Genomic DNA, 27,574 nt, shown 5'->3' with positions numbered 1-27,574 from the left:
CAACTGTTATGCAGCTTCTGTCTTCACTGGGTTGTTGTGTGATTGATAGGAGTTATTTTCAGATGTCTGGCTTAATGTCAAGTTAGCGTGAATTGCCTGTGTGTGTTTGTGCTTGTCTAACCTCACCCCTCTGTGAAAAACAGGGGAACATGGCAGAAGCACATACGGTACCTTAGAGTTTAGGGCTAGAAATAACAATTAAGTTTGCCATAGTACAGCAGTGAAACCTGTGACAGTTTGGCTGTAAAAGTACATTCAGTTCAAGGGTGTCAAACTCATTTTAGTTTTTGGGCGACATAGAATCCAATGTGATTTCAAGTAGGCTGGATGAGTTAAACCTATGCATCCTTATTGATCCTCTTATCGATTTTCATTGGCTCCCCTTTGACGGCCATCACCTACACTAAGCAGCATATAAAAGACATCACATTTGTACAAATTAATTGCATGCTGTGTGTTCAAATGTTTGGATATGTTGGAGGTTTTCCTCTCTGTGTTGTGATCAGTATTGAGGTCATTACTCAAAAAAGTGGTTATTACACATATTACACAGAACACTTTTCTACTCACTCCCAGGAGAGGGTAATTTGTTATACTATGTGTTACATTACTTTCTTGTTACTGTATAAACTGACCTTAAATAATTACTATTTAACTTTTTAAACCTATAGGCCATCGTCCCACACAGCAACACAAATCCATATCTAATGAGGACACACACAGGATCTTTCTTGTTGTATTAAATAAAGGATTTTTTTTACAAAGCAATAATGAAAACCAGCAAAAAGAGACTTGAAAGCGATCGCCACAGTGATTCTACTTTAGAAACATGAACACGTAGAAACGGAGGCTGGAGTCTGACTGCTCATCAGTTTATTACCTGTTGAGCTTCGATTTCTGGCTGCTGAGCTCAATATTCACTCAGCTTTAACGTCACTCTGGGTTCTTGGCTAGCTTAGCATTAGCATGCTGTCTGTGCAGGTCCTTGAAAAGAGCTGAAAAGTTGTCTTAGCAGCATAACTATTGGAAGTATTTCTGTCCTGGATGCAGTTTGCACTTTACCATTGCGCTCTCATGCTTTTGTGCAATAAAAATAAAAGTAATGGCTGTATCCACCCTGTGGACTGCCCCGCCATTTTTCTCCTTCAACACACGAACTGAAGTCAACTGATTGTAGCGAGAACCCATAAGCGGGATTGATAGACAAGCAGACTCACGATTCCAAGAAATTGGACTGCTGGGACTTCTCGATTCCCATCCTTAATAGTATGTCACGTCTTTGGGATTCAAACAACTTGTCATGATCTAGAAACACTTTAACTTCCCAAGCATGTCTACCCCTGTGTAGTAATGCTCACTAAACTTGAAGAAGCAGTGAATTTTATAGAAAAACTATAATTATTAATGACTTGTCTGCAAATTTCACACTTGGAGTCTTTGTTTAACACCCCTAATTTAGTTGGTCAGCAGCAGCGTTTAATTGTAGATTAAATAGCAACTCCACAAGAACTTCTTGTCATTGCTAGATTAAAAGCACAGGTTCCAGTTTGAATTTAATTAAATTTATGATTAAACAGTTATTAAGTTCATAAAATGAAAATTAAAAAAAATCCAAAAAATTAAAAATGGTCATCATAGATGGTTAGCGCTTAACGTCTTTAAATCACTTTTTTTTTCTAAAGTCTGAAACCAAAAGACATTTAATTTAATGACAGAAAAGCATTGTCCAATTTAATTTAATTTCAGCTCTGTCTGTGTGTGTGTGTGTGTGTGTGTGTGTGTGTGTGTGTGTGGGAGTAAGTGAAGTTTAACTGTGAAGCAGCTGTTACCATCTGGAGTCTCTATAAACTTTCAGTGTTTCTGCTTAAGAGTTTAAAGGGGCCATGTCAAGTGTCAAACCAAGAGGTGCCATGTTTCTCTCTTCCAACTACAGCCACACTCATATAAACACATATAGATAACCACAAGTGTATGCATACACGGCACACTGGATGCCTCCAATCATCATCTCTCCCTCTTTCACCCAGTCAACATCCTCAATCTTTCTTGACTTAATCTTCTTACAGCTCGTCCACGCAGCCTATACAGTTTATGACTGGGCTCCATCAACCTTTGTAACCCTTGAGACGGCGTAATCTCGGTGAGTGTGTGTGAAGGAGCGATGCTCTGAATCGTTTGCCTCAGAGAGATAATAACAGGCCATCCTCAGCCATTTGAAGAATCACGAGCTTTGTGTTGGCAGAGGTGATCGCAGTGAAGCATTGATTTGAGGGGAGACAGTGGGTTCTTAAAGAGTTTAACATAAGGACTAAATCCTCAGTGCCCAGAGTGGGGAGTGTCAGGGAGCATTATGGGAAGTGGGAGCATGGAGTCTGGGTCTCAGATGTGGGGGCTGCGGTTCCCCCTGCTTTTCCGGTTCAAAGATGGAGATGGAAACCTCTCCTCCCCTGGTGAGCTTCTGTGCAGCACATTCTGACGCACACACACAAAAACCACTCGTGCAGATTTGTTTTACTGTACTGTACTGTGTGTGTATGTGTGTGTGTGTGTGTGTGTGTGTGTGTGTGTGTGTGTGCGAGAGAGAGAGAGAGAGAGAGAGAGAGAGAAAGAGAGAGAGAGATGATTAAGGATGTGATCATGTGTAGCAGCAAGAGGAAGTTTTTGAGTTATTTAAAAATCCTTTGTCCTTTCCAGGCTTTGGAGTTGTGAAAACAACCAGCAATAATCAATATTTTACACAGTAATGGCAGATTAAATAGAATGATTTACTCACACTGATACTTTACAAAGAATTAGCACCCACTTTTGCAGACAAGGAAATGCTTGACTCCAGCACAGCCCCACAGATTTATTTATTTTTTTTAGTTATTTTTTTTTATTGCAGAGTATTGCAAAATTATAGGTGCAGCTTGTCTGTATTGTCTGTGAGAGAATTATTATGAAAAGAAAGCTAAACTAATTCTAACTGACCTATTTCTCTGTTTCCACATCTATCTATGAAACGAGGTAAAGAGCTAATACTAGGCAAAGATGCCGGGGGGTGGCTGCCAAACCGTTTTAGTCTGGGTTTTGCTGTATCTCCAAAATACTTTTCCAAGTGAAAGATTTGTAATTACAGTAATATGTGAGCTAACCTGGGATCAACAGTACTGAGACAGAGATCTTAGTTTGTCATAATAACTCTTGAGCCTCAAACACAGTGCAGCTAAAGAGACATTGCTTTATTTAATAGTTACTTATTGCCATATTATGCCCACTGGCCAGATGTCTCCCATTCCACAGTAACCCCCAACCATGATGGCCAGATACTTGCTAAAATTAATACCAAATCCACCAGATGTGGTGCTAGGTGAGTGTATATATATATATGTATGTATATATGTGTGTGTGTGTGTGTGTGTATCTATCTATCTGTCTATCTGTCTATATGTATGTATGTATGTATGTATACATGTAGCTTTATAAAACTCTATCTAATCTGTTAGATTTATGCTTCTATCTTGGAGAACAGTCACAAGATGTTGTTTGGTTTAGAGTTATTGTGCATCACATCATCCATTTCTTTTGACAGATTATCTGCTGCAGAGAACAGTGCCTCATCTTTGAGTGAATAATTCAATGTGACATTTATTAGCCTACCTCAGTATTTTACACTGAAACTGTTTGGATTAATGTATAGCATTCTTCCTAAGAGGAAAGGCAAGCTTTGGAGCTGCTGCCCATTTTCAAATGACTTTTGAAATAACATAGGCCTTTGCATTTCCCTTCAAGGACATGCAAAAGTGGTTGCATCAGTCGCAGGACAGAACAATCTACTGGAGAGACACATGGTTGCTTCTGCTGCCTTTTCTCTCATCACTCATTGAAATGATGAGTAAGCTAATGCCCCTAAAAGATTTGTACACTTCTTAAACACTCTTTTTGTGTCTTTTGGGATATATACTTGTCCAGGCAGTTTGTCCTTGTTGTTTTCAAAGTATACTCAGGCACTCTGTCTCCTTTTAATGTTATGTGGATGCATAATGAGTCAAAAAGCACATAAAGAGGCATAATAAATCTTTAATGCAATGCCCACAATACAAGTTTAGCAAAGCAACAAAATCTAAAGTACATGCACTGACTTCATCTGGCACTGGGACTTTTTAGCAAAATGCTTAAATGCTACTGTGCACTAAAGGAGTAATGAATTTACTGCATAGCCTATGGGCACTAAGGCAAGCACTCCCAGCATAGTGGAAACATCAGTGTTTTCTCTCCACTCAAACTGGTTATATGTGACTGTTGATGGACAGACACTGATATGTCGTAGTAAGACCTTTTCCTATAAAGCAAGAAATATCAGGGATATTTTTGCAGTGAAGAAATTAAATGCACTGCTCTTTATTTTTTCATGACATTTGATTGTCATCTATCTATCTATCTATCTATCTATCTATCTATCTATCTATCTATCTATCTATCTATCTATCTATCTATCTATCTATCTATCTATCTATCTATCTATCTATCTATCTATCTATCTATCTATCTATCTATCTATCTGTTTTGCATCTCTGAATTGTCAGAGCAATGACCTCTCAGCCCTCCAATATGAGCTTTGTAAGTCTTTGCCATGATCAGCTCAGTGTCCAGTTCAGTAGCATAAGAAAGAGACTTCAGATGGAGAGGTCAGGAGTTTAAATCACCTTGTTAATGCATATACTTCTGTTTTTCTAGCAGCTAAAATGACAATGAAAGGCAACTCTTAAACACAAACCTTCTCTTGCTAGAAAATCCAATATTGGCATCCAAGTAATGTCCAAGAAGCATACCCAGAAGATCGCCGGGCTACATCTCTGATGTCTGTACATCGTTCACTTTGGAACTATTTTTTAGCCAACAGAACATGTTCAGGTATTTTGAATTATTGGCAAGTGGACGTACCCAGATTATGCAATCAGAACAAGGACACTTTGCAGCCACTGAATTAACCAACAGGTGATCAAAGTGCACATCCTACAGAATGTGTTCGTGAAAAACAAGCAGGCTAGCTTATTTAGCAAGTTATGAGTGGTAACATGTTAGCTTACAACACGTTATGCATACAATTATTGTTTTCTAAAAAATGTAAAATTAGTTGCTCCCTTCACGTGTAATGTTTACTACAACTAAAATAAAAAAATCACTAAATAGTGTTATGCATTTGTAGACTGTCCCAAAAAATCATTTTGTTTCAAGCTGTTTTTATAATTTATTCTTACATTTTAATTTTAACTGACCAAACAGTCATATGTACACATAAAAGGTACACTGGTGTTGTCGATCTTCATAACCCAGAAAATTGAGCTTTCTAACTTGTGTTATTGTTCAACACAATTTGGAATCGCACAAATTAATTCATATTAGCGATTTGATGATTAGCATCAATGCAAGTCATGATCTTATCTTAAACTTGGCGTAGCTATACTGCCTGAACCAAAGCAAACAAGAATTAAAAGTAAAACAAAAAAAATGGTCATAGAAGATATACAAAAGAGGATGCACTTTGAAGGATGCCTCAAGGGCAATTCAGGGTTTGGTATCTTGCCCAAGGATACTTTGGCATGCAAACTGGGGGAATCAGGGATTGATCCACCAGTGGACGACCTGCTCTACCACCTGAACCACAGCTGCCTCAATGTCACTTGAATGTTGGGTGTTTTTGATAACGCCTCCTTTGTTTTTTGGGAGTTTTTTTCAGACGGACCAAATAACTAGTTGCAGGATTTGTTGTAAATTTTAACCGTGAGGTAGATCGAAATAAATATTTACACCAGCTCTCTGGTGACGCTAGATGAGAAGAAAGAAGAATTCACATTTACTTTGAAGCCACACATAGAGCCCAGAAACTCTGAGTTTGCACTTCTTAGCACACACATACTCAGCCTGTCTTGACTTGTGAAGACAGGTCAAAATTTTGAAGAATTCCTTCATTTACTTGGCAAAAACTAAGGTGAATCTGACTCATAGTTTGGAACATGTTGCAAATGTGTGCTTCTGTGACAAGTTGCTGCTGATGGAGTTCCTGTTGACCTCTGGGTGGTGCCCTGCGAAGGTCAAGTTGTGGGTGATACCCTTGTTCTCCAGTGCCAAGGGACTGGATCGCCTGTAAAACCATAAGCACTAAGAGAGAGAAACAGAGAAGAAACAGACCCGGTTATTATAAACACAATCATGCTTATTATCGTGCCACTCTGATTCTCGTCCTGTCGTGTTCAAAGGCTTACATTCCTTTGATCGAAGCACCTCAGTGTGTGTCGTTCCTCAGTCACTGCACTTCTCTTATTAAGCTTCTGCTGAGTGAAGCTCTTTCATTTCTCCTGCACCATGTGCAAATCACCACCTCCTCTGGCGGTTGGCCGGGTGACCCATCATGCAAAACACCCAGACCTGTTCCAGCTTCAGGATTTATGATGGCAAGGGAAGTACATGGATAACCCCCTCCCCCCACAGGTGACAAGGCGTGACAGATGCAGCAGTCATATTAATTACAAACTGTCCCCAAACAAAGTGCTGAGAGGTTGAGTGTGTCACCCCAGTCCCTGATCCACGGAGGCGGTCCTGTGAGACAACATGGAATTAAGCTGTCAAGCTGCTGCTGGTTGTACACAACTGTCAGGCTTTAAAGAGATAAACAATGTTTAGGTGGGAGAGTGCACTCATGTGGTCAGAGTACTGGTTTGTGAGGTTTTGTTGCTCAAAGGTCAGTTGAGACCAGTCAGAGTATTTTGCTGAATGGCTGTGACCAGTGTTGGTCAAGTTACTTGAAAAAAGTAATCAGTAACTAATTACTGATTACTCCCCCCAAAAAGTAATCCCGTTACTTTACTGATTACTTATTTTCAAAAGTAATTAATTACTTAGTTACCTAGTTACTTAGTTACTTTTTAAAAACACGATTTACAACCTGAATAGGTAAAGTGATAGATCTTTCAGCCCAATTCTACTTTTTCTACATAATCCATCATACAAAATGTAATCAAATGGAAAAGTCTCTTTTTTTAACTTGTTTTATCAGTTTTAATCTTTTAACTTCATGCATCAAGCAAAACATTTAACTATATGCAACATTCTCTGACTTGAATAAATTAGTTTAACATTTAAACCTATTTTCTACACATTCCAGCACATAAAATAAAATATTTTTTGTGTTTTCACTCACTCTTTCAAACAGATGCAAGTAAAACACAGCAGAAAATAAATAAAGTCAAAGACTCAGCGGTCCTTTTGCTCTATTTTCACCTGTAAAGCAGGAGCAGGGTAGGCGGAGGGTTACCCTGGTGCAGGTGTGCTGCGGTCAGTTGAAGAATCCGCGCGAGTGTCTCTGTGAGTTTCCCATCACGTCATAGCTACTCGGTGCTTGCTCGGAAGTTTAGGGGTTTTTTTCGCTGTAAAAAGAAGTTTTCTTCCCACGCACGATGGACGCTAATGTTTTTGTCACTTTTTATGGAATCAAACTCAAAGTAAGGTCAGTACTTCCACACTTTAAACGCTGCACGCTCATACTCTCTCCCGCACTCGATATATTATCCATTGTTGATCTGCACACAGCTGCTGTCACCAACCTCGCACTTGCTTACGTCACTGTCATGAGACATTCTCGCAAAAAAATCACGGTTTTAGTAACGCAGTAACGCAGCGTTCCTACGGGAAAGTAACGGTAATCTAATTACTGATTTTGCAATAGTAATCCCTTACTTTACTCGTTACTTGAAAAAAGTAATCAGATTACAGTAACGCGTTACAAGTAACGCGTTACTGCCCATCTCTGGCTGTGACATGTTGGTTTTGGACTGTGAAAAGTACTACCTTATTCTTTCATAACTCCCTTCCGTCTCAAAGTGTCTGGATTGTTCTCCAAGTTGTCTTTCTCGTCTCTTGCAACTGATTCACGTCTCCTCCCATTTTAATGCTATTATGCATGAGCCGTGTTGCCTGGCCGCTTCGTGCGCCTTGACATTTGCGTATGCATGAGGAGGCCCACTCCAGTCAATGCAGAGTGACATTCTCCCTCAGCTTTGCTGGTGCTCTCTGCTGCAGTCAGAGCCCATCAGCTGGAACACACTCCAGGGCAAGAGGGTAAATCAAATACTCAGAAAACAGTAATGAAATACTATAGAGCCTTATGTTCTATGAATTCTATTAACTCTCAAACAAACAATTGTTTTCATTATCAAAGCTCAGTTTAATTCACAGAGAATGGGATTTTAAAGGAGGTTTAAGGCCCCGGGGATGAAGTGGCTGATGCATGAAAACATTACACAAAATATAACTTTTTGCCACAAAGCTGGATTTATATTATAATGACGTGAAGCGAGCGTTATCAGCTCTGGCTGTGTTGATAGAATAGAAGTGCAGCTTTGCTATCATCTAACAGCTTTCATTGGCTGATGTATTGTTTCCACATTTCAAGGAGAACCGGGGATAAAAACTATTAGCCTTTGGTTTGATTTATTTTGGTCGTGGCCCAGAACCATACAAACCAGCTTCCTGTCTCAGTATTTGTCTTTTTCAACATACTATTAGTACGACTCTGACATAGTATGATTAAGGTAAATTAGCTGTTTTTCTTTCTTTGAATCAAACGTGTTCCAAACGTCTTTCTAGTGATAGGCTGGGTGTTTTTTTGCAAAAAATCTCCACAGGCTGAGTTTCAAAGCAACCATGTATTTTTGTGGTGTCACATGCAGTTTGGAGTTTTGAGAAGCGTAACCAAGAACATAACGGGAGGATATTGAATTGCTACTGTGTGAGACATGACCTGTCCGGCGAACTTTAGTTCTTTTTATACTGTAGTTATGGTTGGGCCAGGGCCACTGAGGTCTGTGTTCTACTGCGGTAGAGTAATGGAAACCACTTTAAATAAATGGAGCGTAATTTTGCTGCTGAGCCTCGGGGTCTGGTTTGTGTCCAGCTGCAGTAGTTTGTGGCCGAAGAGGCAAATTTTCACCTTTCTTCCCTTTGCAGGAAACGCCCACAGCAAGTGACGATTTGACAAGGCCGAGCAAGTGGACATGGCTAAGTGGACAGAGCAAACATTTGGACAAGTGAAGGGAGCAAGCATAGCTAAGCAGACTGAAAACAAAGGAACAAAGCCAGCAGTGGACAGAGCTAAGAAGCCATGACAGGGAATCTGAGAGTGCAGAACAGAAGCTGGGAAACATGAAACGTGTGGTCTTTTTAGGAATATGGAAATAAATTAACACAAGCCGTAAAGCTCTGATATTAGATAACCCCATGAAAAGTAGTCCCACCTCAATGCTTTGAGAATGTGAGATTTTTTGCATTCTAAAGTCTTTAATATATACACTCTAACAAACAGACATAAAAATTATTTACACTCTCTACAAAAAATGGCCTTTTACTCCAAGACATATTATAAGGTTAGGGTTCTTCTTGTTCACCGTAGGTTACCTGAGCTTCAAAAGTTCAAGGACTTCACTTTAAAAGTGCAGAGGAACATCTCTGTCCACCGTTTTCACAAACCACCATTGTCCCTCAAGCCGTGGAGCCGATCATATCCCATTGCACTGCCTTTCAAAGAGGCTTCGAGTCAAAAGGGATGTAACTCAAGTCGCCAGGAGGCCCCGATATAGTTGTCTGTCCTGCAGCAAAGGTGAATACAGCTCTCAGAGGTGAACACAAAACGGGCTGGGTCTGCAGTAGCCTACGTGGCACCAGCCCACGACCCACACCGACCGAGGAGTGGTCACACTTGGCCAATGCCATGAAACAAAATCCACTGGCCCTCAATAGATCCTACGTAATGGATCCCCTTCTTAGTGAGGCCGGTGGGATACCCCCTGTCTGTTACCAGAGCCATCTGGTTCCCAGTACTCCTGCTCTTCCCACAGCCGCACCAACCACAATGAAAAAGATCGCTTTCACAGTCAAGATCAGGAACTGGAGACGTGGCTAGTTAAAAGGGGGCTTATGTTGAACATTGCGGTCCCCACTGTAGCAGTCCATTGTGCTCTTGTTATTGTGTCCTTCTAAGTGCACTCAATTGCGGTCTGACAGCGTTTTGTGATTTCATGCGGGGGAAATGTGCTTTATTAATTCTCCGACCTGGTCATACAGGCAAGATAATTACACGAGAAAAATTTAAACAAGTCAAGCAAAATCAAAAGTCAACTCAAATAAAGGTGTCCTTTGGCGAGGTCATTGTTCTGAGGCCTAAAACAGGCAGTATTTGCACCAGTGTAGCAAGGGATTAGCGCAAAATGTCCTGAGTAGGCTGAAGATGAAGATGTTCTCTTCAATGTAAACACATTTAAAGTGTAAAAAATCTAAACATGACGAAGAATGTTGAAGGAAACGTCCAGTTCCTCCATCTGTAGTTTAGAAAGATAGAAAAAACAAACACGCTGAGGCCTTTATTCATATGTGTTTACCACTCTGCAAATGAGCATGTTGGAGATTCATTGAATACAGATGGGTGCATGTTTGCGCTCCACACATGGAGTCTGTTAATCCACCAGTGTAAACAAGAAGTAAAAGTTGCCCAAACCTCAGTATTTAGTATAGATTGTGTCCATTTTGTCCACGCTGGCATCCTCGAGTACGCTTCTTGTTGTCCGCAGTTTCCAAAGCACGAACAAAATCCTGTTTTTGTCTGTTTTAGCTACATATAATGACAACATGTGGTCCTAAGCTTCACTCAAACACTAGATTAACTTAAGCCCAATTTCCAGTAACCATGTTGTTCCATTTCTGGAGGCCACACTTACCGAATATCTACACTAAGTGGCAGACAACATATTTTGTTTTCTACTTTTCAGAGCAATAAAATGAAGCATTTCGACAGCTCATTATCCATTTGGGTAAGCTTTAAAACAAAAACATTGTGTCTATAATTGCAGCTTCTTCAATATGAGAACTATTTTCTTTTCAGGAGGTTTTATTTGGTTTCATATCAAAGCAGGACTTGGAGTTAGCAAATGTTTCTTGGAAATTAGGGATTTTTCTGACTAATCTGTTACTTTAAGAATAATTATATAGAAAATAAATAAAAGAAACAAAGCACAGTAAACATTGAGTAATTGACCCAGATATTCAGATGTGACAAATGTCCTTAGCTTATAAAGTATTTTATTGGCAAGAAGAAAAGGCTTGTTTCAGATATTATGTAATAATACTATATAATAATATAAAACTACTGGAAAAAAATAGAGACAATAACCACCTGTTTAGCTACTCTGGTCTCTTAGCTCTATCTGAAACAGATATGGAATATCCCTCCCTACTTACTGGCATCGATTTCTACAGTCCCCAAATTAAATTTTTGTGTCATGTATGACTGCTGGCAACAAAAATGTTCCACAACAGGAAATGACCAATCAAAACAGTAGAGCAGAAATCTATAAACTCTCTTCAAAGCAGAAACAAGTAAGTGTTCTGCCAGAAGAAAGCTGGATACTGTCCTAAAAAAGTTCTTCAAAACATAAGGGGATCCAGCTTCCTCTCGCTTTACGTCCCGATTCGCTCAACGAGAGAATAAACATTCTTTTTTAATAATGATGTCTGTTAAGGATAAACAGGAAAATGGGCTGTGTTTTTGATCTGGTTTCGCAGTTATTTTTTTCCATTTGGTGTTTTTGGGTTTTTGCATTAGCAGGCCCTGTCACATTGATCCCTCTCCCTGAACCTGAGACATTTATTTATCCGAGTCTGACCTCGTCTTCTCTGGACCCTGTAATCACACAGGACCTCTGAGAGTGTGTGTGTTGGGGGATCACTAATGGTTGCACACAAATCCCTGCAACAGCTCTGACAGAACCTCAGCTCAAACAAAAACCACATATAATTTACATTCCTCAGATACCAGGTAACCTGAGCACAAACAGGACGATCGAAAACAGGTGTGTTTAGAGGCAACCCTTCCCATATTCCTTCATGGTTCACCTTTCTTTCAGGTGTAGTCGTCTGGCTTTCACGTTACCTTAAGGTGGCATACCTTACAGTGCAAAAGGTATCCCCAGATCATACTTATATATTTTCTGTCTCTTTGTGCTCTTTATTAAACTAGATTGTTTTGGTGTTTTAAAGTTATAATTATATGTTATATATATGTAGAGGTCTCTGCTTTCTGTTGAATAAAATATAAAAACAGATGGTACTTGCTTTTTGGAGCTAAAAAAATACCTATAAAAAATTCAGCAGCAGTATCTCTTTGCACAAATCACGCCCCAGTTATTTAAAGAAATCCACAAACCTTGTTTTGAGAAAATTTCTACAGGAACTGTTTTCTTTCTCTTGTCTATATTATCCAGATAAAAGAAGCATGGAATCAGCTAACAATACATCTTAACCAAGGGGGATGCCTTAGTCTGCCATGTGTAGGTGAACGATACCCCAGATTAGATCAGATTAGCAGTTCAGTTCAATTAGTTTAAATCCAAATGTAGTCACCCTAAGATGCTTTATATTGTAAGGTAAAGACCCTACAACGCAAGACCCCCTAAGAGCAGGCACTTGGTGACGTTGGGAAGGAAAAACTCCCTTTAACAGGAAGAAAGACACTGTAGAAGAAAGCCAGAGATTAATAATAATAACTAATGATTAAATACAAAGTGGTGTATCATGGTGCATCATGGGAAGCAACGTAACTAAGGGAGGATTCAGGGTCACGTGATCTAGACCTAGGAGCTATGAGCTTTATCAAAATATACATTTTTAAGCTTAATTTTAAAAGTAGAGTAAAGTGTCTCCAGAATCCCAAACTGAAAACTGGTTCTGTGCAGAAGAGGGACCTGAAAGTTGAAGAGTCTGCCTCCCATTCTACTTTTAAATTCTCTAGGAACCACAACCCCGCAGTCTGATAGCAAAGTGCTCTGTTGGGGTGATATGGCACTATGAATCCATTAAGATAAGATAGGGCCTAATTAAAATTCAAATTCAAATTCAAATTTTATTTGTCACGTACACAGTCATACACAGTACGATATGTAGTGAAATGCTTGGACAACTGCTCGTGACCTAAAGAAAACAAAAAAGGAAAGGCTATGAATAAGATAGGAAATAAATATGAAAAATTAAAAAGGGTAAATTTAACTAGGAATTATTTAGGATATATATAAGGATTTCATGGTTTGCGGCTTTTGTGCTACTGCGTCATAAATTCTGGAAAGAGATCATGCTCTTTTTTTTTAAGCGCAACTAATCAAGTGCCATAGCAGTAGATGGTCAGCACTAAGGCCAGAGGACTTGAATTCGAGGTAGACTGGTTCTTTAATGAGCTGAAGCCCCGCTGGCCGCAAAGCTTACACAGTGTTACTGCAAACTGATTACTGCCTTTGAAAGATCGGTCTATTGTGAGCAGAGGCGTTAGGGAATTGACAGACGTGCACTCAAACATGCAAACATGTTAGCTCACACACACACATGCACACCCTCAGTGGGCGATATCTACAGTACAGCGATGAGTGGGTGAGAATGGCATCGCCACAATGACACTGGCCCTACCACTGAAGGAACAAAGGAGCCTGTGTGCATGTGTGTGTGCAAGTGTGTGTTCGTCCTTCCTTCCCTCCACATCGGATCCATCTTAAAATACTGCGGCTGCTCGACTGATGAAAATTGCTCCCTTTCATTCTTACTGTAAGTGCATGTGGGGGGGAAAGTAGGGGTATGGGGGGGGGGGACTGGAATGATGTGGGTAGGAGCTCAGATTAATGCATGTTTTGTCACTGCATATGTTTATCTGAGCATCTGACAGTACAAGTTGACTGGGAGATCATTTTACCATCCATTTACAGGCAAAACAAAAAGAAGAGAGGGAGCTTAAAATACCCCCATGTGAGTCAAACATGGCCATTAGCAACAGTGAGCCATCATGACTTGAATCACGAGCCTTAGATCCTCTGGTTATCAAAGGCTGCCTGCAACGAGGAACCCATATGGGTCGTGTGTTTTTCTTCATCGAAGGCACGCATTAGAGGGACATATTTTCTCTCCCTTAAGCCCTGCATCAGTTGTTTGTTTGCTGGTAAAGGGCCCCAGCACGCAGCTGCACCACAGAGCTGTTCTGGAATGAGATTTGTACCTTGAAACTCAGACCCCTGGCACTGGGCTGTGTGTTTGCTGTTAATTTTACAAGCCTGGGCTTTGTCAGCCCTGTCTATAACACGGGGAAGTGCAAAATAAACCAAGTGTTCACTTCACTGGTGCAGTGGAGAAGAAGAAGAAAATTAGAGCCTGGGTTAACTATCTGTGGTATCATAAAAGCGGTCTTTGTCCCACCCTGATTTACTCTGTGTTTGCCTGTCTGTTTTTCTCTCTTCTTTCTTTTCTGCTTAATTTTGCTTCCCTTGCCATCGTTCTGTCTTTCACAATCCTTCCTGCCGTCTCAGTGCTCTGCTCTAATTTGCAGTTTCGTTTAATTTAAGATGGATCGATCCCAGACGGCCTAATTGTGCACCTTGGAAAGCTCAGCATCTCTATCTCTGCTTCCTCTATGTCCTCATTTAAAGTGCCTGCTTTCTTCTGACTGCAAAAGTCATGTTTACTGTGATGTCTGGAGCTGGTTTAGAGCAGGTTCAGTGGCATGTGTTGAGTATGCAGGAGATTTCACCTTCTGTTTGTTTAACCCTGTAACCTCTGTTTTCTCATCATATGGAAAGGGAACTAAACTAAAGACAAAGTATTGAAGAATCAAAGGCAGTGTTAGAGTAAGTACGTTTTTATTGTTTAGAAATACTGACTCTTTTTTTTTTCTTTTGGCACATGTTGACTGTGATTATAGGAAATGGTAAGGAAGTCCCTGGGGGAGGTAATTGAATAAAACACCCTATCCACCCTCATGTCAGCCTAGTTGACAGGCCCCTGATCTCAGTATTTTGCTAGCAACTTCCCTCAAGGGTTTCAGTGAGACTCCAAATGTCCTTTACGTCACTGACAGAGTTTGTAGCCCATCCGTCACTCCCTGAACGTCTGCCAAGTGAAACTCAAAATCGTCCCACATAGTTCCATCCTTGTTCATTTCCAGAGCCAAAGCTAACCTCGTCAGTCTGTGCTGTATTTTATCAGATATTAATTTGGCCTCTACAGGAAACCCTGAAAAGACGGATGCATTATCTTCTTCACTAATTTTGTTGATTGATTTTTTTCAAAATTGCTTTAGACAACACTAAGTTAGGGGGCCTTTGAGTAGATTGGGGTAAAAGTAAAATACTTGTATGCTTTCCTTTTTTTTTTGCCTCAAGCAACTTCAAACAAAGGGGATTTTGGCAGAACACCCAACCCACCAGCAGATTACACTCTTTCCATTACAGAACTAAATAATAGGGGCTGCACAAAAATGAGATGGGGCCGCGTTTTATAGGTGCTACCCAGAAACTTTGGCAGGGAGTCCTGTGGCTACTGTGGTAGTGAACACGGGGGGTGGTGCAGTGGCGTTTTTTTTGCAGGAAAAGTGGTGGTGGAGGCTATTTTAGGAGTGAATGAGCTTTTGGTTTATGACCTGGTTATCTGAGGCTACAACCTATGACAAAAGCAAGGAATGAAAAGGGGGACTGTAAATACCATTTAGAAGTCATTGTCTGCAGATTTACCTACTTAGAGGCATCTGTTCTCATCGCTTTGCTTTTTTCTTTGCACTTGCATTGACCCTTGCATGAGGGTGCTTTTAAAAGAAAAACCTCTCAAGCAAGGAGGTGAGGTGTGGTCCATTAACCGCTGAGCTGCCTCCTCTTAGAAGTCACTGACTTCTCCGAAGCATCTTCTAACTTCATTAAAGCAGCCGTACTAAACGTGCGACTGTCAATTTGCCTTTCTGTGATCTTCTGAAATTTACATGTGGATTGAGGATGCTGTTGTACAAAAGGGGAACCACACTTGTGTTACCACCAGCTGTGTCGCCTCTGAAAAGAACCCTGTAACCCCACACATCTGGCCCAGTTTGGCCAACATTAATGGCAACCAGTGCAATGCACTGTATTAATCATGTGTCATTTCTGTCATCTTTGTTTGTAGACTTTGAAACAAAACTTTGAAACATTGCACACATTCTGCGGGCTGCCTCCAGTTTTTGAGCTTTGTTAGTGCCTGAACAAATTGGTTTTAGTCCGTAATACTGTACATGCTTACTTCTATCATAAACTCATTTTGTGTAATGTTGTTATAGGGGAAATGTTGCTCACGCAGTAAGCCTGTTTTGCTGTCCCCTGAGTCCAAAGCATGTAATAAAGATGGAAGGAAGCTCTTTATGTCAACCCTCTGTGAGGAAGCAGTTGTCTGTAATTATCGCTGCTTTTCATCCCTCCTAGCAAACACAACAAATAAGTGCTCTCGTGTGACCGGGCAACATGTTTCAGAGAAACTATTTGTTTGTTTGTGTTCTTGAGATCACACGACCACAACCCCACAACCCCCATATCGCTTTTCGTCACCCATCTTTTTTGGAGCATCAAGTGGATTTCGAGTTGCAATGTGGAAAGCATTAGCTTCAAATCCCAGCAAATATAATAACAGGGCGATTAGTTCTCTCTCTCAGTGATTTTCTCCAGTTTGTGCCTTTTTTTTTTGCCTCTCGTTGCTGGGGTGGTGCTGTATTTTGTGAGCACAGGGCTTGGTCAAGGGCGAGTCCTCCTCTTCTCTTTCCCGGACTTTTTCTATTTGTAGATCTGCATGTATTTTATTGGAGTTTTTTCCCCATTTTCTCTCGCTTTTATGCGGTGGTGGTTCTGTTTCCCATCACAGTCTATGATGAAACCACAAGAAAGCCCGGGGCCTTGTGACGAGAGCGCAACAGTTGCTTGGTGACAAGTAAGAGGGTGTGAGGAAAGGGCTGGGTGTGTTTGGAGGGGAGTGGGCCTGAAGTGGCGAAGAGCCAATCAGTGGATGAGCTCTTCCTTTTCTGGAGGACAAGGATAAAGGGTCCATACCTACGCCGTTCCAATGCAAAATTGGCCTTTTCTTTTTAGTGTGATAGATGTGTGGGCATCCGCAGGGCTTTTAAATGGGCCATTCATCTTTACGATGGCCTCACTTATATCAGAGTCCTTGCAGATCTGTTACTTCCCATTCCCACCACAAGCAAATGATGCCTCAAAACCACATGGATCAACCCCCTACCCTCCCACCCCCATCTCTGTAACAGTGGCAAAACGCTGCCATATTTACCCTCTCATCCTGGAAAGCTAACTTGGCCACAGCGGTGCGGGATGTTTGCCAGCGGCAACCCATTCCAAGCGGACCATGTGCAGACAAGCAATGCTTCATCCTGAAACTCAAGAGGAAAGTTTCCTGAAGGAGGAGAAGAGAGAGAGATGGAAGACATTTGCAAAGTCATTTGGCTCTTTCTTTTTGATACAGTGCATTGAGCAGCTCTGCATGCAGCCAAGTTCGGTCAGTTTAATGCTCACTCTGTTTGAGGAGAAGATATTTGAAGGACGTGAGCTCATTTGGGATGCAGTCAGTTGCCCTGTCCCTCCTGATGTTATCCTCTTTGACTTGTGGAGTAACAGCCATGATTGCTTTTGGGGAGCAGTGACTCATAATTGCTCTCGTCCTGCTGCCAAAGTCTCAGAAGCAGTGTTTCCCTGTCTTTTTGTTGCCATGACTGCCAACATCCAAAAAATTGTAAATACAACATAAAATCAACATATGAGTCCCATTTTACCAAATGAGGATACGTTACATTAAGAATAATTATCAAGATAAGTGTTGAAGCAGAGCAGCCAGCATTAATCCTGAGAAAAAGCCCCCCCCTGCCAGAAGTCCCCATAAACTCTGCATCTGTTTGCAGGTGCATCTTTTGAGGCCTGAGAAGTGAGCATTATTTAATATGCCTCGTCTGTCCTCTGGATGTCAGCCTGATGATAACTTGTTTCCTCCACTCATCTCATAGCTCCCCTATGTAAGGTTGGCAAGTGCATGACCCCCACTGAAACACCATTAAGCTGTTTTTCCAATTTTATGGAGTCGTGTTCTGCCTCAGCCGCTCTCAGGTGGATTTACGATCTGCTGGTTGATATCCTTGCATGCCAAGACAGTATTAATTTGCTAAGAGAGAAGGGAGCCATTTACAGACAATAGAGTGGCATCATAATTGCAGGAACCTGACACCCTGCAGCTCCTTGCTGCTGTTGAACTGCTGTCAGCCAGACGATGAATAGCTGATAAGCTTGACTGAACAACACAGCCGAAACAACTTTAATTAAAATCAACTTTGGCTGACGCACTGAGAGCAGTCGGGACGCTGATTTACTCTAAATTAAGTGTTAGCACTACTTTGTGGTGGATGCAAGAAGCTGGAATGCATGTTTGCGTGCAAACTAACTGCTGTAAATATCGCACAGCATGCTGCAGAGTATGGGAAGCTAATTATAAAAGATATGAAACTTTAACGACACTTAGTTTTAGTGTAAGTAACTTAATTGTACGTTTATTTACCGCTTCACGTGTACCAATAACACGCAGAGGGTTAACTTGGAAGTTCATTGATCTACCACAGAAAATAACTTTTTATCAGTGCTGCTCAGCTCTCCTTATCTGTGCGACTAGCTCAGAGAACCAGCAAAGAACGGACCTGGCAACTGACCACAGAAGTAACGTTTAAAGTCTGTGAGGGTAAAGCATCCCCAAAGAAATGCTTATCTGTGTCAGTTGAAAGAGAACGACAGAAAAGCAACGGCAGAGAAGAAGCGAGTAGACGATAGCGAGAGAGCAGAACAGATGACAACACACCAGAGAGGAAGTTGGGAAACTTTGGATTGAAAAGAGAATATGAAAGAGCCTTGGAGCACAGCTGGCTCACCAAGGGGTATAATGACTGTCATATTGCAGTGCATTAGGTCATACTCAGCCCAGACAGCTTAGCTTGATAAAAGGGGCCGGTCATTGGCGAACCACATACATAGCAACAAGACCCCATGGAGACGAGCCAAACAACAAAGTATTGTTTGCTCCTCATTAATGTTTGACTGACAGGCAAGAAGTAAAACTGTTGTGATATTTATGTGTGCTCTTCTTCTTTGTGGAAATGTCAACTTGTTGCTCTTGCAGCATCTTTTGCACCTTCTGTTTGCACAAAAATGAATGCCATACCTGTACACTGGGAAGCCTGTTTTGATCCCCACTTATTAAAGAAAACGGGTTTCCTGATCTATCAGCCATTCAAGTTACGAGCATTTACGTCATCTGTAATCAAAACAGTCACACAATAAATTAATATTTTCCATTGTAATGCAATCAAAAGAGGAATTCAGTTGTAGCTGTTAAAGCTCTCTTGACAGGATCCCCCCCGAGGCTCACTGTGATGAGCGGTGATAGCTCATCATCGTTCCATCAGCCGTTGTTTATTTGAATTCCCTTTTCAGCGAAGAAAAGCTCTGAACCAGCCATTGTTTGCCTTGGGAACCCGGCTTTCTCTTTTTTTCTTGCGCTTAGCCAGATGGTTGTTATACACTTCCTCAAAATTCAATCCATATTTGCTTTTGCTACATATCTGCAGGGTCTTTTCTTTTCTTTATGCTCGTGTGTTTGCATTAATTGAAACAATGTTGTCATTGATCTTGCTTTAACATTTTTTTGGCCAGAGTTTAAAATGTATGGAGCCTGGGCAAAGAATATAATTATTCCAAACTTTTCGTCTATAATCATTCCAAAGACATTAAAAAATTTAATTGCACAAGTAAATTTCACAGTCCAGATTCTTAATAAAGCAGGACACATGTGCGGCTGAGTTTTACGCGCCTGTTTAAAAGCTTTCTCCAAGTGTTTGATTTTCAGTTTAATACATGGCTAATTCCTTACTGCAAACATTAGAGGCTGCTTTATAATCGTAGTTCACGTTCTCTCTCTCTCTTTTTACAGAGTGTTACACTGCCAACGGAGAAGACTACAGGGGCTTCCAGAACCAGACCAGCCTGCATGGGGGTAAACCTTGCCTTTTCTGGAATGAGACCTTCCAGCACCCTTACAACACCCTCAAATACCCAAATGGAGAAGGAGGTCTGGGCAGCCATAACTACTGCAGGTGAATATTTTACTTTCCACAGAGCCATAACTTTAATTTCAGTGGTCACTGGGACATAAAAACTGCAGAATCAGACCCAATGAAAAAATTCCTCAAAAGTTGGTTGACTTTAACTCAAATTTGAAGTTTATATAGCTTTTACAGTAAGCTAGTCATCTGCTATACATGCGCACAGTTTCACAACATAAAAGCTTCGTTCGTGACGCAATCCAGAACAGTATCTGTGTTCAGCTCAACAGAGCACTGAGCAAATGCCATGCTAATTCACACTGTGGATAACAAGAAAAAGTTAAAAAGTACATTTTTACAAGATTAATGAGATGTTTGCCACCATCCACACAGCTGAAATAAAACACTGCGATCTGTTAGTGCATAGAATTAAGAACTTAAACTCCAGTACATCACAAGATACAAATGTGACTAAAAAGCCTGAAGGAAAGGGATGTGCACAGTCGAATTTGTCTTCTTTCTTATCTCTTTGCTCACAAGCTCTCAGATTTCGCATTTTCAATAGAAGTATTTAGTTAGAAGAGAGTGGCATTGTTGTTTTCATCACAAAATATGAAGCTGCCGCCAGCAGCTGTCAGCTTGCTAACTGGGCTTAACACAAAGACTGGTAACAGGTGGAAACAAGTGGCCTGCCTTTGAGCAAAGGTAGCAAAAACCACTAATGAACACGTTGTATTCTGTTTGTTTCATCCTTACAAAACCGAAGCTCATGACCAGTAATTTCCTAGCCGGGAACCACTGCTCCAAAACTGTTTCTGTTCAACCTTTTTTCTTTTTATACCTTTGTTACTCTAAATCCAGGATGGACTCACTTCCCTCAGAGGTCACACTCACCTCAAAGTGACCTGTGCATCCATAAATTGATTTAGGTGATTAATAAATAAGGCCTGATTTCGCAAATGCAGTTTCTGATCTTTTGTTGACAAGGATTTCAGTGTCTAGATGTAGAGCTAAGGGTAAAAGTTCATTTAGGCATTTCTCTGCAAGCTTCACTCCTTTCCACACACAGCCTTTTGAGCAAGCTTTTCTGGCGGTTGCCTGGAAGAATAACAAATTTTTCCCTCATGCTGTTTGTTGTAAAGCAATCTTCTTTTGTGTTGCAGATCCATCAGATTTACCACAAAGTCCTAAGCTGTGGCTCACAGTCTAAGCCTACCAATTATATAAGCACTTATCTTGTTTTTGTTTATGATGATGATCATTTGTTATTGATTAGTAGCGCCTTAAAAAGTTTCTTTTCAATACTGCTGTTTGACGGAGCTTTGAACTTCGTGGACAAAGCACTTGACTTTGTGAAGAATTTAGAGTCATGTTGTTGTTGTCTTGCAAAGGGTTTAAACACCAGGGACCAGCTAAGACATTTGCTTCTGAATATTTTATATGTAGTACCAGAGGAGAACGTTTAGCCCTGTCACCGCAAGGACGCAAATACGCCTGAGGAGTTTGTGTAAGCAAGTCTCTATTCCTCATCCCTGGAATGTGAAGGGACACAGTGGCTTTGGGTGTCTAGCAAGCCCTTTCTCTCCGTCAGTCACACTCCAAGTACAACTGTCAGTATTGCATGCACAACTGTCAAACTTGTGTATTTTCAGGGAGCCACACTCATTCGTGAGTCAGTTCAAATTCGCAGAGACGTCCAGAACAGTGGCTTGGCCCAGATCGCCCGGCCATAAGAAACAGAACACCCCTTCCTCCTCCTCCTCCCGGGCCCAAAGCCTCTGAAAGCCTCTCTATGTCATGGTTGTAAACTCATAACGGAACAATGCTTTCAAGTGGCACTGGACAGATTTGTTTTTACTTCAGCTGGATGGGAATTCGGAAGATTTATGAGCAGGATACATGCAGAGGATGGAGAAAAGCTTTCCTGCGTATTAGAAGCGTATTATGTCCAACACACCATTCAAAATGGACATCTTCATTTTTAGGATTTGGCTGTTTTCTTGGCCCCTGAAGCAGTAAGCAGACATTCCAACTCATTGATAGCACGTAGCTTTGCTTCACTCACGACAGAGGGATTTCTGTCACTTAGGGCTGTAGCAACAACTGTTTTCAGAGACCCTCCTTGTAAGGAGTCACCCATCAGCATTGCTATGGGAAGCAAAGTGGCCTGTTCATTGTGGAAAGATGAGGGATGGCATTTTTGTCTGTACAAGGTCAAGCATTTGTGAATGTCTGTGCATGTTGTTGACTGCAAATGTTATGAACATACCCGCAGAAGAGGGAGTTATCCCACTGCATAAAAATGTGTAATGCTTGATTTGTTTGATCACAGAAAGCTGGCTCACGAGATGGATTTTTCCAGCCATGTGGGAAAGTGTCTTGGACATTGTTGCCCAATTTGAATTGTAAATCTCCTTATTTGCATGTGGTGCATCTTGCAATTCAAATTGTTTCCAGTGTTTCTTTAACCCTCTTTAACCTTCAGATGCTTTCTCATCTCCCTGACCTACCCATGTTTGTCTCTCCTCTAAGGTTTAGATTTTTGTCGACAGTTCTGGCTTGAAAACAAAGAGGTGGTAATCCTTGGACAAAAGGAAAAGTACCAGCAAGAAAATGGAGTAAAATGAGGAGAGCCAGGGAAATGTTGGCATGTCTAACTGTTAGGCCAATTGTAGTGTTAAGAGGTGAGAATTGAAGCCAGTGCCCAGGTGGAAAGTGTGAATCCAGGAATCATCACACATCTTAATTTTAACACACAGCTCCAAGCAAATATCAAGTTTTGTGAAGCAGAGAAGTAGAGGATTACAAACTGACTTTTAGTCCCATCATTGGCGTTTTTCCTGCTGGTGATTTATTGGAGAGGGCACCAGAGTGGTGCTGAAGAAAGAACCCTAACAGCCCCCACATTTCATTTTTATAGCCCGCTATAAAATATCCGAGTGAAAACAAGGGGAAACTGGGCAGAGGGGAAATGTCACATTATTCCCCTGCAAAGAAAGGAGCACAAAGCCTCAGGAAAAGGACAAGAGCGCTCATTTCTAAGCTGAGTCTTAGCAAGGCAGTGAATATCACATCGCTAATTATCAGCCTGGTTGGATTTTGAGCTGATTTCTTGTTATGAAATAGATGTTAATTCTAACTCTTGGTGTTGAGCTCGGATGTTGCGTCCTAATAATTATGCAGTTGTACGCTTAAAAAAAGACACTTTTTTTTTCAGACCTTAAGCACTTCTTTGACATTTTGGTAATACTTTGTGACTTTCATAAGAAGAGCATCACAGAAATAGAAATCCTGATTTATATTTCATTTGTTCGTTCTAATCCACTGTTCCTTAAGGGCTGCTATTGGACTGCATTAGTATGAGGGTGTGAATTGCTTGAAGGTTCAGTGGGTGGTTGAATAGCTTTGCCATCCATTTGATGGCTATATATATGCAGGTGTGTGTGTACGGTAGGATTTATGAGTGTTCAGTATGGCTTCTAATGCTTTTCCCTTACATAGATGAGATAATGGAAATGCCAGAGTGAAAAGTGTTCCCCAAGTTGATTGTAATTGAATCTCCATGATGTCAGGTGCAAATTTGAGGTCAGACAAACTGCAGCCAAGTTGTCCACTGGTGGTATTACTTTATTGTGATCCCAAGGTGCTGCTTTGTTAAATTGAGGAAGTTAATAGAAGTGTCCCACAAGAAGATGTACATCAACATTATAGTAATATCAGAAGCATAGAAGGAACAAACTTCCTGTACTAAAATGTTCTCCTTATTTGAGCAGGTTTTTGTGTTCGGTTTACAGATGGTTTGGTTTCTTTCGTCTTCGTTTTGAGATGTTAAGAGATTTCTGCCTCCATTCAGCGATGCACACCGCTGCTGGATATGTTTGGGGAACAATAATGAGCTCCTGATTGTATAGTATTATATTATAATCCACATTTTATCATTTTATCTGTGTCTCCAAGATGTAATTTGTTCTGTTCAGACTACTTTGGTGTGTGGTCCTATGTCCGGGTTAAATAATCTTTAAATAAGTGTATTAATACTGTGATACTTTGTTTTCTTAAAACATACTCTCTATTTATTTATTTTTGCTGCCCTTTGCATTGCAGATCACAGCACGTTGTTGTCCTTGAAGCAATTAACTTCTGCCTTATATAGACTGATATTGACTGACTGATCTTTGCTGATGCCGGTGTTCATCTTTTGCAATGTTTTTGGAGTTTGAGCGAATACAAATAGTGGATTGGTCAATCTGAGTTATTTTGAAAAATCACTTTTGGAGCTAGGTGGTTTTAAAGTATTTCCTGCAACTTGGTTTGTGGTGTACAAAAAAGTTAACAGTGTGTTAATCAGCAGCAGTGTCCTGTTTCCTCAGGCCTCACTGTCAACAGCTTTCATTTGGGTATGTTTTGTGCTGAAGAAATTGTTTAAACAAAAACTGATCTGCTGATTACCCAAAGCAGTGACGACTGTTTATCTCAAAGCATACACCAGTCAGCCACAACATTAAAACCATTGACAGATGAAGTGAATAACACTGATCATGTGGTCGCAATGCAAATTATCTGCTGGGAAACCTCAGGTCCAGGCAGTCATGTGGATGCTACTTTCACACGTACCCCACCCCCTCTCGCTACGCACTGGGACAATGCTCCCAGCCGCACTGCAAAAATGCTCCAGAATGGCTCGAGGAACATGGCCCGGCCTCCAGAATCCCCGGATCACACTCCGATTGAGCATCCGCAGGATGTGCCATAACAGGCCAGAGCCACAGAGGCCCCACCCTGCAACCCACAGCACCCAAAGGATCGCGTGCCAACATCCTGTTGCCAGACACCCAAAGGCGATTTTGTGTCCATGATCCAATCAGACCAAACTGTTTTTGTGGGCTCACATCCCCTACGCATTATAGGCAGGAGGTTTCAATGTTGTGGCTGATCAGTATATAGTTTCTGTTGCTGCTGTGAGTGCTGTGAAATCATTTCATTTCCCTTAAACATATCAAATCTCAGAAACTGATATTTTCCAGGCACGTTTAAACCAAGATTATTGACATATAAGATATGAATAAAAGTAAGGTAAAAAAGTATGAGGCTGGTTTACCAGCAAGACAGGACACGGGAAGATCACAACTTCACATTTAGCACAAGTAGACCATGAGAGAGCAACAATAGACAGTAGACTATACATATCAGCCTACAACTGACAAGCCCTCTTCTTCAATACATGCATTCATGGAGCACAGCAGCGGGCAGCAGTTTGCATGCTAAATCATCCAAGTCAATTAAAGAGTCTTCTCTCAGGCAGTAAATTGCCAGACTCTGATCTGCTGTTGACCTCAAATCCCTATCCAGACAAGCCTCTCGCCACCACTGTGCAATCAGCATTTCTCCACTCTCCAATTCGGCAAAATGATGAATGTGACTCTTTCAAGTTTTTTTTTTCCATATCTTCAATTGTTTAAACAAAAGTCACTGTAGAATCTCGAGTTTATCTCATGAAAAAATGTTAGGACGTTTCATCTCCAGATTTCCAGAATTTGAAAACATAGTCTGAAGTAAAGGATTTCTTTTCAGTAGTTACGTGCAGTTTCCGTGCCAGGCATCATACATTTTGGGACTAACGTAAAGGAAACCTTTTGAACAGCAGCCAGCTAACAACAGCTGTTTTTCTCAGTCTTCGTCTGTAAGCCCCTCTTTCCTTCAAATGCGCAGCTTCGGAGCCTTTAAGGCAAAATGCAATGTGGCTATAATTGGCTCAGTACCAAAGTGTGTGGCTCACTCTGAGCAAAATGAGTCGATCAGCGTAATTGTGCCAATTAAATGTCCAAACATCTTCTGTGATCTACCTCTGGGTATGGGAGTGTTTCAACAAGCTCATCTACTCAGAGCCAAGCAGGCAATCTGTGACGCACACAGAGGTGAATGCAACCTCAGACACACACACACATACACACACACACAGACAGACACACTTTATGCAGTATATATATATATATATACGTAAAATGGATTTCTGCATTAAGTTTTCCGCTGATCTGCCCTATGCTACCTCAGCTGTCTGCTTTCCACCTTCCATTTTGACCCTCACACACACTCTGTATGTGTGCGAGCTAGCAGCTCGAGGCAGGATTGATTATATTTCCCAACTTTTTGGGCTTGCCTGTTCATTTAGCTCCGTGGATGATGTTCTCATGCTTTTACTGAAAGGGTGTGTGCAGGTGTGTGTGTGTGTGTGGGTTAGAAAAAGGATAAAATGCTATCTGAGCTCCAGGGTTTTGGTGAAAGCTCAGAGAGGGGGAGCACACTACATCATGTACTGTTCAAAGATGTCAGTAGGTCAGATTTGGGTTGGGTGGTCTGTTGGATGGATGTTTTTTTTAATGCTAATGGCTGTAATTCATGCCTGACTTTTGGAGGGATGATTAAGAAAGTGCACTAAATTACATAAGTGGCAGCACTATCTTAGGTTTGTTCTTGGAGTCTTATTTCAAATAGGACTATTATGTGTTGACAGGCGCAGAAAGGAAAGAAGAGGAAGAAGAAATGGAGAAAGGGTATATATATCAGTGGTTTTATGCTTGGACCCAGTTTTTTTGCTCTTTTTCACCATTTTAACAGTAGCCTCGGGGTAAACAAACAGGTGTCTGCCTCCAATTTGGGTGGAGCGACAGACAGATCTGCACTCATGATATCAAGTCCAAATTTACTGGCAACCAAGGCTGGTTTCCTGTGAACATGGGAACATTTTAGGTTGAGAGAGATGATCGTGACTAGATGAGCCTTTTCTTTAAGACTCCCATGGCTAACAGGATGCAATAAAGAAAGCCATGTTTGCTATGAATTCAGAGTAAAAGCTTTAAGGAGCTTAAACTTCAGTTCAACTCTGAAAAGTCTTCTTTGTCAATACCTCATTCTCAGTGTGAAAAGAGAGGAGGAAACTCAGGATAGTGTGTTAGATAGCAGAATAAAAGACGTGGAAACGCCCTTCACAACTGTGCGCACAAAAGGTGAAACGGGATAGTGCAGCGCTGCAGGGCTTTGTCAAGATGCTACAATGAGGTGTGTCAAAAGAGATGAAGAAAAGGTTTTTGGCAATTACCGTCAGCGCTAAAAAATAGCGATGTCATCTTAGAAGGCTTCTTTAGTCAGCAGAGAGTGTATTTTTCCAGTTTGGAATTATCTTGAAATGGAGCTTAAAGACATGAAGCAGACCAAGTTGCGCTTCCGCTGCACACTTGCTGCTTTGACTTTATTTATCGACAAATTAGAAGTTACTGTGAAGGTCATGATTTACAAAGCTGGATGATTACCCTGGAGATATGAAGCCTGCACAAGGCTTTTAGGTATCTTCAATCCCACTTCTCATCGCTTTTGTAAGTGAAACTGAAAAGGAAAAGCACTGAGGGGCCCATCAGCCTTATTCTCATGGGTTTAAAGGGCCTTGATGAGGATCAAAAGAGGCCATAGTCTCAGACAAAAGCTTGGCCCCATCAGCCGTCCTTTTTTTTAGGTCTGTGTCTGGCCCAGAACAAAGAGGCTTCCCCCCCAACCTCTAACTAGACCAATTGGACTGGCTCTTGACTGGCATGCAGGGTCGAGCCTCCAGAGTACAGAGGAAGGGGTGAAACCAAC

General features: G+C 41.1%; 1 protein-coding gene across 3 annotated transcripts in view; it reads left to right on the top strand.

Annotated features, from left to right (window-relative positions):
• The window catches only part of kremen1 (kringle containing transmembrane protein 1), a 64,476-nt gene that overhangs the window by 5,583 nt on the left and 31,319 nt on the right, over positions 1-27,574 (top strand). For all 3 annotated transcript variants that reach the window (XM_085476223.1, XM_085476222.1, XM_085476221.1), the window contains exon 2: positions 19,834-19,996. In XM_085476223.1, the coding sequence (XP_085332349.1) occupies positions 19,834-19,996 (163 nt within the window). The remainder of the gene's footprint in view (positions 1-19,833; positions 19,997-27,574) is intronic.

The sequence above is a fragment of the Copadichromis virginalis genome, linkage group LG12, assembly GCF_057382275.1.
Source record: "Copadichromis virginalis isolate Kocher_CV1m ecotype Utaka linkage group LG12, C_Virginalis_male_GT1.1, whole genome shotgun sequence".
Classification (NCBI taxonomy): Eukaryota; Metazoa; Chordata; class Actinopteri; order Cichliformes; family Cichlidae; genus Copadichromis; species Copadichromis virginalis.
Note: the sequence above shows the minus strand (reverse complement) of the source record. Positions and strands in the feature narration are given on the sequence as shown.